At 49.6% G+C, this 18,370-nt stretch overlaps 1 protein-coding gene across 2 annotated transcripts in view; it reads left to right on the forward strand.

The window, feature by feature from the left end:
- The first annotated feature begins 5,422 nt into the window (after window positions 1–5,422).
- Window positions 5,423–18,370, forward strand: part of LOC120903909 (lateral signaling target protein 2 homolog) — a 48,205-nt gene continuing 35,257 nt past the window's right edge. Inside the window, exons 1-3 of one of the 2 annotated variants that reach the window (XM_040313582.1) lie at window positions 5,423–5,627; window positions 7,014–8,789; window positions 16,282–16,804. In XM_040313582.1, coding sequence (XP_040169516.1) covers window positions 7,240–8,789; window positions 16,282–16,804 — 2,073 coding nt within the window. In that variant the 5' untranslated portion in view covers window positions 5,423–5,627; window positions 7,014–7,239. The remainder of the gene's footprint in view (window positions 5,628–7,013; window positions 8,790–16,281; window positions 16,805–18,370) is intronic. The other variant, XM_040313580.1, reaches the window with a different exon arrangement.

Here is an 18,370-nt window from a genome sequence, read left to right on the forward strand (position 1 = left end):
GAACAGATTTAATGTCTTGCTGACGTACTTGCCCGCCAAATGGCGACCAGAAAGCTGTTCTATTTTACATGAAAATTATTTTAGAAATTCAAACTTCCTCTCGAAACCCCATCGGTCGCGTGTCACAAGGGGCGATGCGCTTCTTTTTATGACGCCCCACTACGCTAATGCGGAACGGTGTCACTGATTAGCATAATTTCACCCATTGAATGCCGAGACACGGGGGAAACAAAATTCGGCAAAGCGGAAATGATGGCATGGACACAGGCAACGGGGTACCGCGGAATATGAAACACACAACGGGGTTGATGGTCTTGTTTTAGCGTGCCGCGTGTGGGCACGTTCTTGTGGTGCGGCTTTTTTGTCAATGCATACGGCGCGGGGTGGCCCAAGAATAGCAGAGGTGACCAGGCCGGCCGATACAGAGTAGTAATGTGTGGCCTATATATTAGTCGGCTCCATTTGGGAAGCGATGGCCTACGATGTTCCTGCGGCAACAGACAACAGCGCAACATAATTAACAGAACAAGCAACGGAATGAAAGGTAAAGGTGAGGTGGGGTATAAAATTGATAATTGATACCCCAAATTGATTGGCAGCTTCTAAATAGCAGCAACAACCCCGATGTGGTGGGTGTGTTTCTTCATCATTTTAGCTGGTGTTGCACGAAGGTACGAAGACGCCACCGCCGCCGCTGTCTGTTGCGAGGGATGAAAAGCAAAAGCTCGGTCGATCATCAATTGTGAAGCTCAGCGGGAATGCAAATTTACAAGCGACTCGTTTTGTGTTGTGCCTTTGCTATGCCGTGAGCACCGGCTTTTAAGCACACACACACTTAAAAGGAAACCCTTTAGGAAGATTCTCCTGCCGCCGGCAACGACAGCGTAATGGAAGGAAATATTATCGTAATAGAATTATGGGTATCATATTTTTAGAACATTAACCACCGCAAATGTGTTGGGACCGTGCCGGAGGTTCTGGGATGGCGGTACCGTGCAGCACTAGGCCGCCTCCTTCATTATGAACGAAACGAAGAAGCGCAAACGGCAAAAAAGCGAAATTAAATAACAACACACTCCTTGAACCCCCTCTCTGTGTGTGGGTTGTGCGGTGTAGATGGCTGGCTTGCTGGAAGTACGCTGGTGGTAATGAGATTTACCTTCCCGATGCCGGAAGGTGCTGCTTAGACGGCGGCCAGTATTGGGGAGCGTTCGTGAACTCGTCGCCCGGTGCGGTAGGTTTCGGTCACTGTGACAAATTATCCGCCCGCAGCTGGAGGAGAAACGATTTATCGACAAGTAATTCAATTACGCTTTCCTTTGCGGTTTTGGTGAGCTGTGGCAATGTGTGGGAGTAGTGTGTGTACGCGCTTGGCAGGGCGTTCTTGGCACAGCGCAGCACCGCCCTGTTTCCACGGCAAATACGGGAAGCGACGGCATGAGATGATCCGCGAGCGCCTCGCTGGGTGTGTATCGTGAGACAATGCATTAATCAAACCACAAACCAACCAACACTGTGTGTGTGTTTGTGTGTGGTCAGTTAGAAGGAGGAAAGTTGTAAATGACGCAGTGTTTTGCAATTTGTTTTTGGGGAGATTCAGGTTGAAGATTGGTTTAAAAGGGAGAATCGTAGAGTGATGATGGTTATTAAAATTTCAAAGATAAAACTAGTTTTCAGGGTGAGAACGAAATGTGGAAATGAGATATTCAATGATTTCCTGGAGTTATTACTAAACGTCGTATAAACCGGTATAGAGTGAGTTAGAATTCAGGAACGATCAACAAGAAGAACCAATTAGAGATCCTGAAAATAATTCGTTTATTGGACAATTCAATGTCCTCTTTCGATTGTTCAACCATCCACGGTTCTTCATGATTCCTTTCGCTCGGGTATCAGTAATGCGTTGTGGCATCATTTTTGAAATTGTGAGTCTTGATGATTTAGATCAAGTATAGTATACATAGGGAATCAAACAATGGTATGTTCTTCTTCAGGTTTAGATCTGCAAAGAACACGGTTAATGTCCTTGATGACTAATTCACACGTCGTCTATTTTCTCAGAATTTGTTATTTTAACTGTCTAAATGATCCTTGGGTAGGCTTCAGATATATCCAGGATTATTTCAGACTGCCAATGATAACTCCATCATTACCGTATTCCAAGAACCAAGATATTGGGTCCTGAGGTGTCGCATATAAGAAAGAGAAACCTACTCCATTGTTGGAGATCCTTAATGTGTATCATCTTCAGATACATTATTGGTGGAAACTAGACAAATTCTGTTCTAAACTCCAAAACTTGGGTGGTTTGTTTGAGGTATTCCAAACACATATTATTTTGACTTATTGGACATTGCTGGAATAGTTATATCACAACTTGATCAATTAATTCACATAAGATCTCTTCATGCCTTCAATTCATTCTTCATCACCTCTACCACGAATACCAGGCGAAATTAAAGCAATATATCCTCGAAAGTATTAATTTCCTATTAGAACTGTCACTCAAACGTCCCTCGAGCTTTCTCCAGCCACACCCAGCATGTCGTCGTCGGCGTCTTCCTCCCCATCCTCCTTACGGTGGCGTTTAGAAGGGGTGTTATTTTTAGCTGCAGCGCTTTTTCCTTCCCGCTCCGCTCTGCTCTGCCGCCAATTCTTCCTGACAGTCAATTTATTACGGCGAGCTGTTGTGCGTCTCTTGCAGAACAGATCCGGGAACGATTTGCGTGTGCGATTAAATCGGCCGTCTTCCTGCGAAACGGAACTTTCCTCGCTTTGGTTTGGTTGTGCCCGATTTGATTTCCTTGCCCGCGCCGGTGAACGATATGGTCCTCCGGGCGGCGTCAGTCGCCGGACAGATAAATTATGCCATCTCCGGTTGCCGGGCGGGACGCTCTTTGGCCTTAGAAAGAGGTTTACAAGGCGGTTCTTTGCGCCCTCGGAAAGTGACCCCCCGGCGGTGTCGGTTGCGGGGGAAAAGTGCGTATGGCAGCGCGGGCGGGTTATCATGATTGGAAAAGAGAGAAAATTAGCTGCATTTCACTGCGCTGTGCACCCAGCGGGGGAGGGCGCAATTCGTCCAGGGCGCAACACATTTGCAGTTTGGCTGCGCAATAAATTACTGCGTGTGTGCGCTAATCGTTGCATTACGCTTCGGTGCATATGACCCTATGCGTGTGCGTGTTGAACGGCAAATCGTAACTACATCTGTCCATTAGCTGATCAAGTTCACCACAGGGAACTTCCCGACGCTTCCGAAGGAGATTATCCTCCCGCGAGCGCAGTGTAGTGTAGTGTGTGGTCAGCAGCATTTAATCGTGTTCGCTTCAAGGGTGGTTTGCGTAGATCGATCGTGGCGACGACATACGATACGGTATGGGACCGGGAGGAAGGGCCAATTGGCAAACATGCCCACGTAATGCGCATTAGTGTAGAGAAGGGGGTGGGCTAAAAACATGTGTCCCTGCTACCGTTTACCATCCCCGCGCCGGAAGCCAGTCTAATCGATGCTAAAACGGTGCAATAATGTCACATCATCCTTCCATCCTTCTGCCCTCGTAGGTGGATTGTGCCTATTCGATAACAGCTGCGTTCGTTTGCATTTAATCTTTCACTTTTCACTTTCCATTGCGTATTGCGTGTTTTAGTTTTTCGATAGAATGAAATGTTTGGAGAAATTTCCAGAAGGCTCTACACCCCCTGCTGAGTGCGCTTATATGAGAGGGTGAGAGGGTGACACTTTTATTGCATACACACACACACGCTGGTAAATGCGATTATGCGAACCTCTATCTCATTCATGGTTCAGTTGCAAAAGCCAAATTGAACTTGTAAGGTTTACGCGCGATAGAGCAAAGGCGCACGTGACGAAGGCAAATATGGCACGATTAGATTAGGTAGGCGGAGAAGAGAGAGAGAGAGGTCTGTGCGTATTACTTTTGGATTTATTATTTAGTTGTAAATCATTTGCCTCTGTCTAGTTGTAAGCCTAGCTAATGAAGAGGAGAGTGTTTCTGCTGTGTGACCCTGGGATGAGTTTTATGGGGCCCCTGTGTTTTTTTCCCTGTTTCTCTGCAACAAATGACCGTCACACACGGTCGGGGTTTTGTAACGGAGAAAGACACGTCCGACGATGTGTTGCTGTGTGCTATCGGTTCTGAAAGGTAGAGACAAAAACGATTGTCTTCAAAGACAAAAAAAGAGATACATCCAAAAAGGCTCATCGTAAGCTTTATTATTGAAATGCACACAAGAAAGCCATCATTGTAAACGCATTTGTGTACGCATGAGGATATGTTTTTGGTGATGTTTCCAATAATTTATGTTACATTCTCTCTTTACGGCCTCAGCTTACAACGGCTGGGAGTTCTCAAGTGGATGATCCTATAGAAGAATATCCTTGCAGGCAATATTTTAGCGTAGGAAATATCTTAAGCCAGCCTGCATTTGTTTATTACACTTGAAAAGACCAAAAAAACAAAGCCATCAAAAACGATCTTTGAATATTCAGAAGACTGACGATCTCTGTCCGTTTTATTTTGCCTTTGACTTCCCTTCCCCAAAAACGTTGAAGCGCATTGGCTGCACATTCGCATCATGAGTAGCAGCAGCGGCGGCGGCGCATTTAACATAGCACGATCGTTCATTCTCCCCCTGTTGTGTGGGTACGTGCAGCGCGTACATAAATCGACGCTGCTGCTGCTGCTGATGATGACGATAATGATGATGCCAGATGATGGTGGCAAAAAAGCGTTAGTAGTGTGTGTGTAGTGGTGAATGGTGAGAGAGTGTGTGTAGCTTTGTCAGTGGTGCTACACACAGATTTGTTCAGCATAAAATGATGTTGAATAGGCACAATAATATCATAATCATTGAGAGCAAAGGTGCTATTATATAGTACAACACCCCATTAAGGATATTTGTAAAGCGTTCCAAGTGCGTCTTAATGATGGAAAAGTTTTTCCCGGACGAGGCTCGATCTCATGTACATCGTTGCGCGAGTCCCTGTGTCTAGCGATAGCACTATCGAGCTGGTCACCGTTTGCTAATAAAAAACTCCTACAAAAGGTATGCTTTTTGTTACGGAGAACTTTTCTCCGCGGAAAAGCAATTACTTTGCCATTTACTTTGTGGTGTTAAAATACTTTTTACAGTAAAAAGTACAAAAAAGAATAAAAGTATATTTTATAACCACATCAAGCGCTGTTAAGCTTCATGCTTGAACCTAAATAATTTCAAAGCAAAACTAACGCCTAAGGTTGCTCTCCACTGGAAACGCATCAGCATATTCCCTCCATTCCCATGTGTGTGTTGGTGTGAGATCGTGCTGGTAGCATAGCACACACACCCACCAACACAACCTAGCCGAAGCATCGCCGCACACTGGGCGTTCGGTCGGGGTGCGCGTTCAATTCGCGCTTGACTTTGCTCGTGTACGGTACGGTTGGTCGTGTCTCGTGTGTTGTATTTTTTTACGCAGCAGGCATCGCGATAGAGCCGTGGTCGTCGTAGCCAACAACGGTGGTGGAAACAAACCAGCAAAACGGAGCCCCCCACGGGGTAGAGGTTCCCCCCGGTTTGCGCTCTCCAGTGCATGTGTGTATATTGTTTCGTTCGGGTGTTTATCTGTGTGTTGTTGTTGTTTTTGTTCGCAATCTTTCTGTGAAGTGTTAGTTTTTAAGAAATATTTATCCAAAAAACAACGAACCCACGGCACGACAAAATAATAATAGTTGTTTTATGAAGGGTGTGGATGGATGGAGTGCAGTGCAGTGTAGGGGGGGCTACAAACGATAGGGAAGTTTGAAACCCACTCCCCATCCTCCTCCATTTTACCGGTCTTTAAGTTCGCACACGTATTTCAAAACCGCACCGCATACAATCACCGCGCGCCGCGTTGCCTTGGCGATAGAGGAGCCTGCCCTTCTCGGGGGACGTAGAGCGTTTGTGTGCCATTTTGTGTGCAAAGAACCCCCTCCCTCCCCGGATAACCCGGACGCTTAATCGCGCTCGCGTGTGTTCTAGTAGACGATTTTTCGGAAACATGCCTGCCCAAAAACACAAAGCCTGCTACGAATGATAATGTGTGTGCGTTAAAATCGGGCGCAAGGTGTTTTTCTTCCGTTTGCTTTGTTTTTTTTTTTGAAGATTCCTCCTAAAGTGATTGGCCGCAAACCCTTAACGGCAGGTGTGTCAGTGCTTCGCCGTCTTGTTGCAGTGAGAAGAAGTGCGCTTTCTCGTCGTCATTCGGAATAGTTGCGTCGCCCGCGCGCGCGCGGCACGTTTAAGTCCTTCCCTTTTCAGTGGTGGTTTTTGTCTTTCGGGTTCGCTCTTCTCTCTCTCCACTGGTTCGGTTCTCTCCCCCTTTACACGTTTCGGGAAAGTAGGCCGCCTTGGAGTGCAGTTTACAGCCGGTGTTTGTATGTGTGTGTTTGTGTGTGTTACGTTGTGCAGGCTTGTATGTATGTCAAGCACACGGTGGCGATGGCCCCAAAAAAACACAGTCCGACTCCCAAGTCCCTTTTCCGGGCGTGAAGATGGACCACCAGCAGGTCCGGAAGATGACCAGAGGGGTGGGGATGTGAGATTGAAAGTGAGCTTGAAAGTGCGATGATGTCTGAATGTGAAGGTTCTATTCCCCCCAAAAACCTGTCTTCGTATGGCAGGCAAACCAGGTTGATCAATGGTGGTGTGTACAGTGTGTCACGTTGAGTAGTCGTCTTTGTGTGAATTGATATTGATATACCACCACCACCATGATATAGTTCTAAAATCCCGCTAAAACGTGCCCCTTCGCTTAACGAGCTTAGTCAGCGGCCTACCAAGGGGTACAACACAGCAAGTAACGAAACACGTCAGCCCAGGAACGCGCGGTACCCGGGTGGGAGTTGATTGGAGGTCGTTTAGCGGGTGTGGAGTCGGTTGTGTGCGCGTTGGTCTAGTGATATGATGGGCATTAATGGTTATCGAGGTGTGATGAATGCTAACGAGCGGTAATTCTCTTCTCCCTTTAGAGTGTAGAGTGTGTGCATCGCAGAGTAACTTGATCGTAACTCACGTACGTGTTCAGCTGTGTTAGCGGAGTGAATCATGTGATCTATCTACCAAGTTGTGCGCGATCGGTATACACGTGTAAAGTGAAATATTTCATAGTTTGTATGTGTGTTAAAGAATAGAGCAAATAGAGGCGAATATTGAATCAAAACAGGTCGTAAAAGTGTGTCCCTAAGCGAGTGGAGCATGTTGGGGATAAGCAAGAAGCCGGGTCCTCCGGTGCCGCCGCGCCCGAGTGCGGCGGCCGTTGCAACGGCCCTTGCAAAACAGCGCGAAAACTCGCCCTCTCCAAATGGGGCCCCTAGATCATGCAATCCGACCGGGATGATGACCGGGATGGCCACCCTAAAGCCGCCACATCCGGGCCGTACCGTAGTGTACAAGTCGCCCGACTTTGATCCTCCCCCGCAGGCAAGAAATCGAACGCACCAGCTGCAGGAGTCGTTGCAAGGATCGCCCAACCTAAGCACGAAACGGAACGCGATCTATCACGAAAGTCCGGCCCAAAGCCCGAAAGCGGCCGAGCGACATCTGCCGTCCGGCGGGGTGATGTATCGATCCACCTGCAGCATCGTGGAGATCACCTCCAGCCCGAGCACGTCCGGGTCGAGTTCGGTGTCGACCTCGCCGGTTGCTACCCTTCAGAAGCCGCCCACAGATCCGCAGAAGGGCTCCACGGGCATTGCTCCGGTGGCGCGAAGACGCATGCGAAATGGTGACTCCCACTCGAGCGAAGGATCGCCCGACACGACGAAGTCGTCGTCCGAGGTGATCATCATCAATGGGGGATCGCACGGGAGCAGCATCAGTCTGCGCAGCGGTGCACCACCACCACCACTGTCGCCTCACGAGGATGGCCATGGCAAGGCGTCACTGGGCGGCAGCGAGTGTGACAGTGGCACGGAGCGGGGCGATAGCTCCGGATCGTGTGCATCGGCCGGCAGTACGCTTGAGCGCGAGAACAATATGAAGAATCTCGAGGGCGGCAAGAGTAGCAGTCACTTTACGGAAATCATTATCGGCTCGAACCAGAGCAGTACGGTGGTGCGCAGTGGCAGCAAGCCGAATATTGCGAGCCCCGCGACCAGCAGCAACAGTACTGTGATACGATCGAGCTCGATCCGTTTGCCAATCGCGGCGTCGGCGGCCGTGCCACCGTACCATCGTCCCGAGCCGGAGGGCGGAGAGCATGTACAACCGTCGAGTGATAGCCGTGGAATTGGAGCCTCGAATGCAGCAAACATTTCCAAGTCTCAATCAACCACAACGCTCGATCCGGCCACGCTCGACTCGAAGCTGAGCGAGAAGAAGTTTGCCTTCCACGAGCTGCTCATATCGGAGCTGACGGCGATGCGCCAGAAGCAGCAGGAACAGGAGCAGACAAAGCTGCAGTCGAAGACACAGGAGAAGAGCGCCGTGAAGGGTGCAGATGACGACTGCCCAACGGCGAACGGGGTCGATCTGGCGAAGATTAATCGCCGGCAGCGGTGTCCTTCCGAGCGCCGCTCGTCCGGCAGCGAGACGGAAACGACGACCCCGAACGGGACGACGGGCCGGCAGGCGAAGATACGCACCGCCGACTGGATCGAGGTGGGCGATAACGGCAAGCAGGTGGTGCTGTCCAGCTGCCAGATCAGCCTGGAAGACTCGGGCATGGAGGACGAGGAGAAGCTGGACGATGCGTCGTCTGGGGTGGGCGACTCGTGGGACAGCGTCAAGGAAGATGCAGAGGAACGGTGAGTCAAGGTTATATGTTGCTGCTGTTGCAGTGGTTTCGTTGTCGTTTGATAAGAGTACACCCGGGAACGTGACCCCCCGGCACTCAGTGGGACGGGGAGAGTGAGGCGGTGGTGATTCAGAGCGTGTTTTGGAGTTCCACCCCTGAGGGGCTTATCGGAGGTTTTGTGTGTGTGTGTGTGTGGAAATGGTGATAGATGCCTTCGGGGGAGGAGGGAGGAGTTCCAACAGAGTGATGATATACCTCGGCGTCGGGTCGTGGGTATCATCCGTTTGTTTGCCGCTTATCTTTGCGTTTATGGCAGTGATAGGGAAGTTGTGATTTTTGTGAACGGTGGGCGATAGAATCGGCGGGCAAGGAAAGGGTGCTTTATTAGCTACTTGAGATAAAGTTTTATGGACGCACGAGGGGCGCACACTTTTATGAGCTCTATGAGCTTTTCGGCGCTTGGTGCGATAGTAAATACAGCTGTGTTAAAATAAGTAGCAAAGTTGCTGTTTGTCACTGGGGCCTTTACTTGTTGAGGGTTTGGGTTGGAAGAGTGTGGAATTGCATTGGTCCAATTTGACTGTTCAGAATTCAAGAATCTTCTGAACAGCCAATATTCAATGTCGTTCAATGTCTTCAGAATATTTCTTCAACAATCTTGGAGTTGGTGGAATGGCATTGAATGTCGTTGAAAGTATTAATTCTTCTATTTGAGTCCTATACGACTATCTAGATTTCAAGAATCTTCAGAACAGCCAATATTCAACGACGTCCAATGTCTTCAGAATATTGCTTCAACAATCTTGGAGTTGGTGGAATGGCATTGAATGTCATTGAAAGTATTAATTCTTCTATTTGAGTCCTATACAACTCTCTAGAATTCAACAACTTCTGAACACCCAATGTCCCCAATGTCTCCAAACTCATGTTCCAGCCATTTCAAGGTCCAATATCTTCCATTGGAGCACGAAATATGGCAAAGAATGGAAAGTTTTATATCGCAAACCCGTCGTTGGAAACATCAATTCTGTAAAAAAAACTCACCACAGAGTTGTTGTCCATCGTAAGTAGAGCATCGATTTCCCCCTTTTTGCGTGATGTTGGCCTGTGGTGTCCTGACCCTTCGGAAAAGTGAAGTCGAAGCATGAGACATGAGAGAGTCACTGGTTTTGCTGTTTATATGCCCACGTTGTCCATGTTGACTCCCAGAGCGGCTGTCAGCTCGGTGTTGGAGCGCTCGATCGGACAAAGTACGCACACCTTTTTTGGGCCCATAAATTACAACCTTGCTTGTAATAAGTTGGCGTCGATCGTCGTATGGTTCAGAACGAACATGTGCAGCAGCACACACACATCAAGTGGCCGAACCGTTGGTGAATGTATTTATTTTATAGATTATATGCATGCATGCTGTGACGTAGTGTGCGTATGTGTGTTGGGGGAAGGGCCTAGATTACTTTGGTGACCTCCGAAAGCTCTGAGGCTTGGGCAAGAATTCAATGAGCGGAGCGTGAGTGAAATGCGTCGGATATGCACGAAAGACCCACACGGGACGGTGGCGGTGGTGACGGTTATTTCCGCCGCCATTAATTTCCCCCACTGTTTGTGCGGTCATTTGGTCGGTGTGTTAGTGTCTGTTTGATGGTAGATGCGGCATGATCATGCAAACCTACAATGGGCCACCACACACACACACACACTGGCTGTGAGCGGTGGCTAATTGTGTGCGAGACTCGATCGATTGTGTTTTTTTCTGCCACAGCAGCGGATGACATTGAACTGCGATCGTCGATTGTGTGCCTCTCTGCCTGCGGGCGGTGTATTGCAAGGTCTTGTCCAAATTGTTGGAACGCTTGTTAAGACCCCCCCCCCGTTCTCGCCCCTTCCCGAGATGCACATCGGAATGTAGAACGTGGCAAAGCGACAATTCTACCCAACAGAGACTCCTCGCCGCAAACGAGCACCGAATAGTGTTGGCTTGTTATGTTGTTGCTGGCGCATCTGACCGTTACATCGTGCTGCTGCATACTGCACCGGAAACAGATACACACACTCACGCGGTAATGATGTCGCGGCCTGATGACGATGCTCATCTTGGAGGCGGGGCGCGAGCGCGCATTGTGTTTCGCTGTGCACGACCGTTCCGTTAGAAAGAACCCGGCCAAAAGCATAACCCTCGTCTGCAGAAAGAAAGTCACGGCACGGCATGAAGATGTAGTTACAGCGCTCGATCGGGGGTGGTGGAGAGTGTTGTTGCTCTAGCGCAGCACCATTAGCAAACACCCCGGATGTACATGCGCGCGACGACCTGCTGTCATTCAACCCAGTTCTCAGGTACCTACCGCCACCACCACGCCGCGATTATGTGCTGCAGCAAACCGTGGTTGCATAATGCACCACTGCGCCTTAATGCAAATGTAACTGTAAGTGCCATTTCTGTGCCGCGCACACTTGTTCAAATGAAACGCCAAACCCTTCCCCGTGTTCACGGTACTTCTGGAGGTCCCGAAGGTTTTTTTGTGTGTGTGCTTGCGACCAGAAAGATCTGGTTAGCGGGGTCGTGCAAAACCCGCTAACGAGCGCTTGTTTTCTGTGGTGTATCTGGAATGTGAACAGATGAGGGAGGAGAGGTTTATGTGTCGTCGTGTTGTCGGTTGACTGTCATGTGTCCGATGGTGGTTCCAATAATTCTACACACCGTGAAAGGAGCAATGGAATGGAATGTTAACAAATCCAGCAAGTTCTCAACGGTCGCAGCCGCGGCAGCATCTTCGCCCGGTGATAGATACACGTTCCAAATTGTCCAAAATGATGCCCACGGAAAGAGGTCGTCTCGGTTTTTATTTATCTCGTTTCCACAATTCCTCAATTCCGCCTTCTTCCCAGGTGTTGTTGTGGTGTGTTGGGTGGTTAAGGTTCTGTTGTAACTTTGGTGATTTATGGATAATCACCATCACCAAACGGTCTGCCATCTGGCAGCTGGGATTTCTCTTCTTGTCTGAGATGCTTTGCTGCTGCTTGCCGGCGATGTTGTAATTCAGCAGTGCAGAGTCTGTGGTCCCAGTTTTCTTCATCGCTTGAAATCGCTTCCAGATATTAACATTCCGCAAAATACGACTCTACGTGGCTACTACATGATCTGCTGCTTGATGATCATACACCCAAGTTGGGCCCAATTGGAAGACGAACGTGAGATAAACACACAACCGTGTCGAAAACGGCCGGACGTCACATCCGGTATGCTTCGAAACGTCGTCGATTCTGGAGATACGGACGCCATGAAAACTGGGCGGTGTTAATTTACGCAAAAAAGCAGCTTCAAAAACACCTCACAGGCCGTGCGCGCGTTACACAGGAAATCAAACAAGTTTTTCGACGAAGGGAGGAGAGATGCGTGTGAGAGATCGGAACATCTTTGACCTAGATTTGTTTGTGGACGACAGGCTAGTAGTTAAAAGATTGGACTGTTTATTGAGGCATTCGGGTGAGGCCTAGCAGTTGATCGAACACGTTAAGATATTCGTCCGGACATCCGGCAGGGGACCTCTCCATTGCAGGTACGACACTTCAAACATCATGAGTTGTTCTTGATCGGTACAGATGACGCGCAAACAAACCTGTTGGCCAGTGTCCTTTCTGGTCCAGTTTTTGGGGGAAAACGTTGGTCATTAGCAATGCATTAAGAGCACAACAAACACGCAAACCAACCAACTTCCCTGGGTGTCTGGGAATGCGAACGACTACGGTACAGAGAAGCGGCGTGACGATCAAGATCGTTTGAACTTGAAGTGGAGTAGATTAGATCGGACATTAAGAGGACCACCGCGCGCACTGTCTCACAACCAGTGGTGCACCGGTTTGGGGTGTTGTGTGTTCGGGGTGTGGACCGTTACACCGTGGTTCTGTGAGCCGTCCTGCGAAAGCCTGCCATGGTGCCAGACCAACCCAGACGAAGAACCGGAAGATGTATGGAAATTTGATCATCTTGAAGGTACGGGTTTCCGTTAAGCTATTTTTGCGCGTGCGTGTGACGCTTTCGGAGATAACGATCGCACGATGGGAAGAACCGGGGGAGGAACCTGCCATGCCATGCCGCGCCGTGTACAGCGGAAGAAGCTGATGGGCTAATCTTGGACGTTTTAAGTGAGGAATTGAGGTCAGCGAAAAAAGGGGAACAGAATATTTAAGGAAAAAAGAGCCGATTTGTGGTGAAGATGTTTCGATAATGAATATCTGTCTGTTCTTGTGTGTGTTCCATATTTTTCTTCATTGGCATATTCTCGGCCTTAATTACAGGTCTTCTTCAGAAATGGTAACTCCAAAGCAAGCATCTTGTGCTGGCAGCAGAGGGTGGTGCTCTCGCTATCTTTTGCATAATAGTGTCTGCTCCCTTTCTACATTTTTTTCACTCTTCACAGCTCTCTTTTGCGTGCTGCTGCAAACGCTTTTCTCTGTAGGTCCTCCCTCGCACACACACACACGCGCGGTCTGTTTGTTAATCGTTTGCATAACGTACGTTTAGAGGGTGGAGGCGTCTTCTTAAAACTGAAGTCTAATTTAACTGCCGCTCCGCTGCAAGTTAGGCTGCAAAATATGGTTTGCGTGAGCGTGTGTGTGCGGGCCCGCGCAAACGTGTAAAGCTCAGTGCGCGACGACCCTATTACCGCCGGGCTCCGTGCAATAATCTTGTGTGCGTTATATATCGGTTCGGACGGGGTTAGTTGGGTGAAAATAATAAATTTCCTAAACTGTTCGGTGCGCTCTTGCGTCTTGTCTCGGGTGTGTTGTCGGCTGGTTGCGTGCAGTGCCGACTTTTACTCTGCTTACGCTTTGAGCTGGTGCCGGCGCAGCGCGCCTCAGCCACCTCGGCGATTAGCGATAATGACCCGGAAATTGGTACGTTTCGATTAGCAGCACCGATCGCTTGCTTGGGCAGCTTCGTCCCGAAAAGTCTAGATAAGACCCTTTCTGCAGACGCAAGAGTAATCGATGGGTGCCGGCGACGCCGCTGCCGCCATAGTTGCGTGGCACGATTAGAGCAAACAGGATGAGAAATTGGCCCGCTTAACAGGCGATCAATCGATCGTGTGTGTGTGTGCGTGCACTGGGGTTCGGGTTTCACTTGCACCGCATGTTGCACGCATCCCTTGGAATGGTTTGTCGATGTCTGGAAGGAGGGCCCGTGAAGCACTACACTGCACTGCACTTGGCGTTGGATCATAACGTGCTAATATCGGTCCCATTAGCGCACGAACGGTTGGCCTAAAGAAGGGGAGAGGTGAACGAGAGACGAGGGCCTAGTTTGCATAAGACAATTTGTCCAGTGTCAACAGCGTAATCGTCGCCATCTCTCGCCGGACAGTTTCGATATGGAGGTCCGCTAGGTTGTCCACCATCCACACTGCCGTCGTCGTCGTCGTCGCAATCGCGCGATGCTTGTCAGCTCAAGGCAACAAGAGACACAGACACACTCCAGCAACCTGCATTGCAACCCCATTCATTGGGCGTGGGGAGCAGGGACAGGGAAGTGGTAGAAGGTATCTGTATCTAATCCCGGTTGGTAGTTGGTAGCGCCTGCCAATTCATCGAAAATTCCGCCCGCAGGCAAAAGTGTGAAGTATGTGTTGTGTTGGTGGAGAGCCACACAGCCGTAGTCACAACCGTGGCTAATCGTAGGCACGCTTTTAGGTTACGATGAGATTCGATCGCCATGTTAGTCTGTGCTTATTTTTGGCACCGATCTGTATCTGTACCGCCCGACACACTGCCCGTCCTCTCCCTCTCCATAGGCACACCTGGTGGAGCTAATTGATTTCGAGCGGGGTTTTCTTTCTTTCCTTCGGCTGCATTGGAATCTAGATTTGGTGATTGAGATCAGGAATCTCGCAGGCTAGGACGTAAATGGTCCTAGTTTTTCGGAGCTGGCGCTCCGACAGTAGCCCGCAACGGGCTCTCGGGAAGTTGTAAATCGTTTGGTAAGATTACTTCGGTAGAGGGGGATGGGGGAAGGGTGTCCATAACGATGGAGCTTTCGGCACGCACGCTGCTCGGAGCAATGTTTCAACACCTCTGGAAGCTTGGGGACACAGCGCTACCGCCCCGTCTGTCGTTATGGTTTGATGATCGCTCGTTAGGAGGTGCGCGATTGGGTACGCTTGAGACAGGAAAACAATCGTTGTTTGCTCCCTGGCGGTAAATGATGTAATAATATGTGCAGAACGGAGCCACTAGTGCCTGTCTGGTCCCACTCCACCACTCCAAAAAAATGTAGGCCGGAATCGAAAGGCCGGAGGAGAAAGGTGACCTCAAGAAGTTGGTTTTGTGGGCGATAGGACGATCACAGGCGGGAGGACGGGCGGGCGAGCTGATCGTCAACGGAAAAGAAGGAGGATGAATGGATGATCTTCGGCACCATCTCTTTGGGATAAATTGCAGGGCAGAGACGACGACGACCCCATGGGCCTGGATGCTCCAATCGCGGTACTCTAGACGCCAGCAGACATTCACAAGCTCTCTTCCCTCCGGAAACGATCGCGGGCTTTCTTCTGGTTTGCCCACCAACCCCCGAAGTCCCCCGCACGCGGGAGTACGGTGGCATTTCGATTGCTTTGTGTGGTCGTTTTGGGTGGATGAGCATAGCGGAGAGGGCGTCTATTACGCGGTTCAACGCCGATGTCGCCTTGTGCGTTCCTGGTGCGCTCCGGGTGTCATCTGCTTTTTTCTGGTCGGGAAAGGAGACATAGGCGGGAATGTGGAACGACGGGCGGGTAATGAGCGTTCTTTTCTAGGTCGCCACCGAGTAATTGGGTACACGATGGGCTTTCCTTTGTTTGTTCGCATTGTTGGAATTCGAATAGCTGGAAAATTTAAGTGTCTGTCAGCTAGGTCAGAAGGAAGAAAGGGCAGAAGCTTCGATGCTTCGAATATGAAGGGAAAAACTGGGATTGGAGGAGTAGTGACCTGGTCTGGCTAAATTGCGTGTTTTCTGTTGTAAGTGCAGATTTGGATCGCTGCGATGAGAATTTCGGTTGTGACGAATTTTTTCGGGGTTAGCTCTGGGAGTTAGTGGAACGTCGAACTCTAGATCTGGCATGGGATGTTTTCCGTCAACCGAAACCAAATTGCGTGGGTGGTGGAGATAGTTGTCGAGGAGTTTGACACATTTAGTTTGGGGAGGTCGAACTGTTAATTTTGGCATGTTTGATGAACTTGGAAGACTTGAGGGGAGGTTTCTAATTGTTTCGGTCGTTTTGTTTCTTGGGAATGTGGCGAGAAATGTTGACTAAATGGAAGAGGAATGGAAACATTAATGAAGTAAATTAGATCATTCCGATGAGAATGGTGATGGATCACCTTGATGAGTTCTGAAAACGTTGTGTCTGCAAATAGTTCAATTATTGCAGACATTTTCATAATTTTTCCACCTTAACAGAGATATTTCTCATTCAAAAATCCCCATTACTGTTATCTATATTGTCTTCTTCTTCCTTTCCTCTTTGCAGCATCATTATGTCGCTCCCCGGACTGCCGCCGCTGCCCAAGAGCCTCAGCGGCTTCGATCTCGCCGGCATGCAGTTCCAGTCCCAGCACCACCACCACCAACACCATCACCACCAGCAGCAGCAGCAGCAGCAGCAGTACCATCAGCAACATCCAGCCCAGCATAATCCACACTATCCTCCAACGCACCACCAGTCCGCCCATCACGCGCATCCAATGCAGCAGCCGTCCTACCACGGGACGTCACCGCACCCGTCCAGCAATCTGCCACCGTCCTCGCAGTCGCCCGCCCTCAATCACCATCACACGAACCCGTTCATACCGATGGTCGGGCCGGCCGGACTGCTGCACGGCGGGGACAGTTTGGCATCGCTCGAAGCCGCCCAGCAGCGGGGACACTCGCCGGTCAGCAGCACGTTGTCGGGGGGAAGCAGCAGCGGCCGGAAGGCATCACCCCAGCCGGGCGTGGGACCGGCGTCAGCGTCAACGTTGGACACCCAGTTGGCGATTCTGCGACGCGAAATGGTAAGTTTCTAGTAGGAGTTGTCCTTGCAACTGGCTTTGAATTTCGCGCTTTATTTTGTGATTTTAGATGCAATGTATTAAAAAAACAATCTTTTGGAGGAGAACACATGAATCGATGGGGCTGAATTGCTAACGTTCGCTTGAATGGTGGTCACCGTTTGCCGCCAGCGAATCGAACCCAACAAATACCGCTGGACACGGTCCAATTTTAATCGGGGTCACAGTACAACGGGGTTTGAATGTGGATCGTCGTCGATCGAAAACTGCATGCGTCATGATGGAGTAATTTACGAACCCTCTGTCCCCCTCCCCCTCGATGATGGCTCAGCACAAAACTGAAGGTTCGTCGTGTTGGGCTATTGTTGGGCGGTCGGTTGGAATGAATGGAGCGAACCTGCGGATGTCCTTGAGCGGTTAAGTTTTTGCACTCCAATCTATGGGAATTAATTTCTACACAGAGCTTCAGACAAGACCGACAATGCCATTCTTGGGCCCTCTAGTAATGTGTGATATACTTTGTTTCATTGCATTAGACGCTTCTCTTGGACGTTAAGGTTTATGAAGCTGAATTTCGCACGAAACCCATCGAACTCAGCGTGTCGCTGCCAGGCGTTTGCAGCAAATCCCGCCTGAGCAGTTGCAGCAATTGCTTTCGAATGGGAAAGTTGTCCACGGCGCACGGTTCATCTTGTCTCAGGTAGTGAGGAAAAATGTGCCACAAACGCCAAAGGGGAAAAGTGTGATGTCCGTGGTGGCACACTAATGTCTTCGCAGGCAGGCAGGCACGGGTCGAATTGGTTAGATACTTTCTTTTAGTTTGGTGCACCGCCGCCGGATTGATTTGTCCGGATCGGGATGGACCGCGAGAAGGATTGACACGAAGTAAAGGAGGCTCCACGGTCGCGGGGGTGGTAGATCGATCGATCCGTTACGGAAGCTGTCGGTGCGAATTGATTTAACGTTAATGTTTGTTGTAGATTTATACGGTATGTGGGACTTTTCATTTTCGATCGCATTTAATGTTGGTTTTTGATCAAATTTCGTCATCGGTTTAATTGATTACGCACACACACACACACTGTGTAGCTTCCCCGGAGCGAGTAAGCGAAAGAGAATGGTTCGATCGTTAGCGTCGTGAGTCGTTTTGCAATATGAAAGGCGAAAAGAAAAGCGCGTGTGCGCTTCGCTAATGGGGTTGGAATTTGATGAAAATATTGTTTTGCGACATCTTCGCCGTACAAGAGAGGGAGAGAGAGAGCCAGGGGAAATGGTTATTGCGATGATTTGCTACCTTTAGTTGTGATTTTGTGTTGAGTGCACAGACAGCTTCTAACGATCCTCCCGTGCGAGCTGGTCAAGCGGCAACACATTTACGGCCCCGCTAGATGATTGGTTGCTGGCAGAACGCTAAACTCCTCTACCCCGCTTGGTTTTATGAGACATCCGGAGCGAGCACAAGCTTGGCAGACATAAAATGCACATAAAACAATGATTGAACGGTCGCTCGCAGCACAACGCAGTAGCAGCGTCGTTACATGGGACTGCATCCGGTCGGACGGAAGAAAG

Source organism: Anopheles arabiensis, chromosome 3 (genome assembly GCF_016920715.1).
Source record: "Anopheles arabiensis isolate DONGOLA chromosome 3, AaraD3, whole genome shotgun sequence".
NCBI classification, from domain to species: Eukaryota; Metazoa; Arthropoda; class Insecta; order Diptera; family Culicidae; genus Anopheles; species Anopheles arabiensis.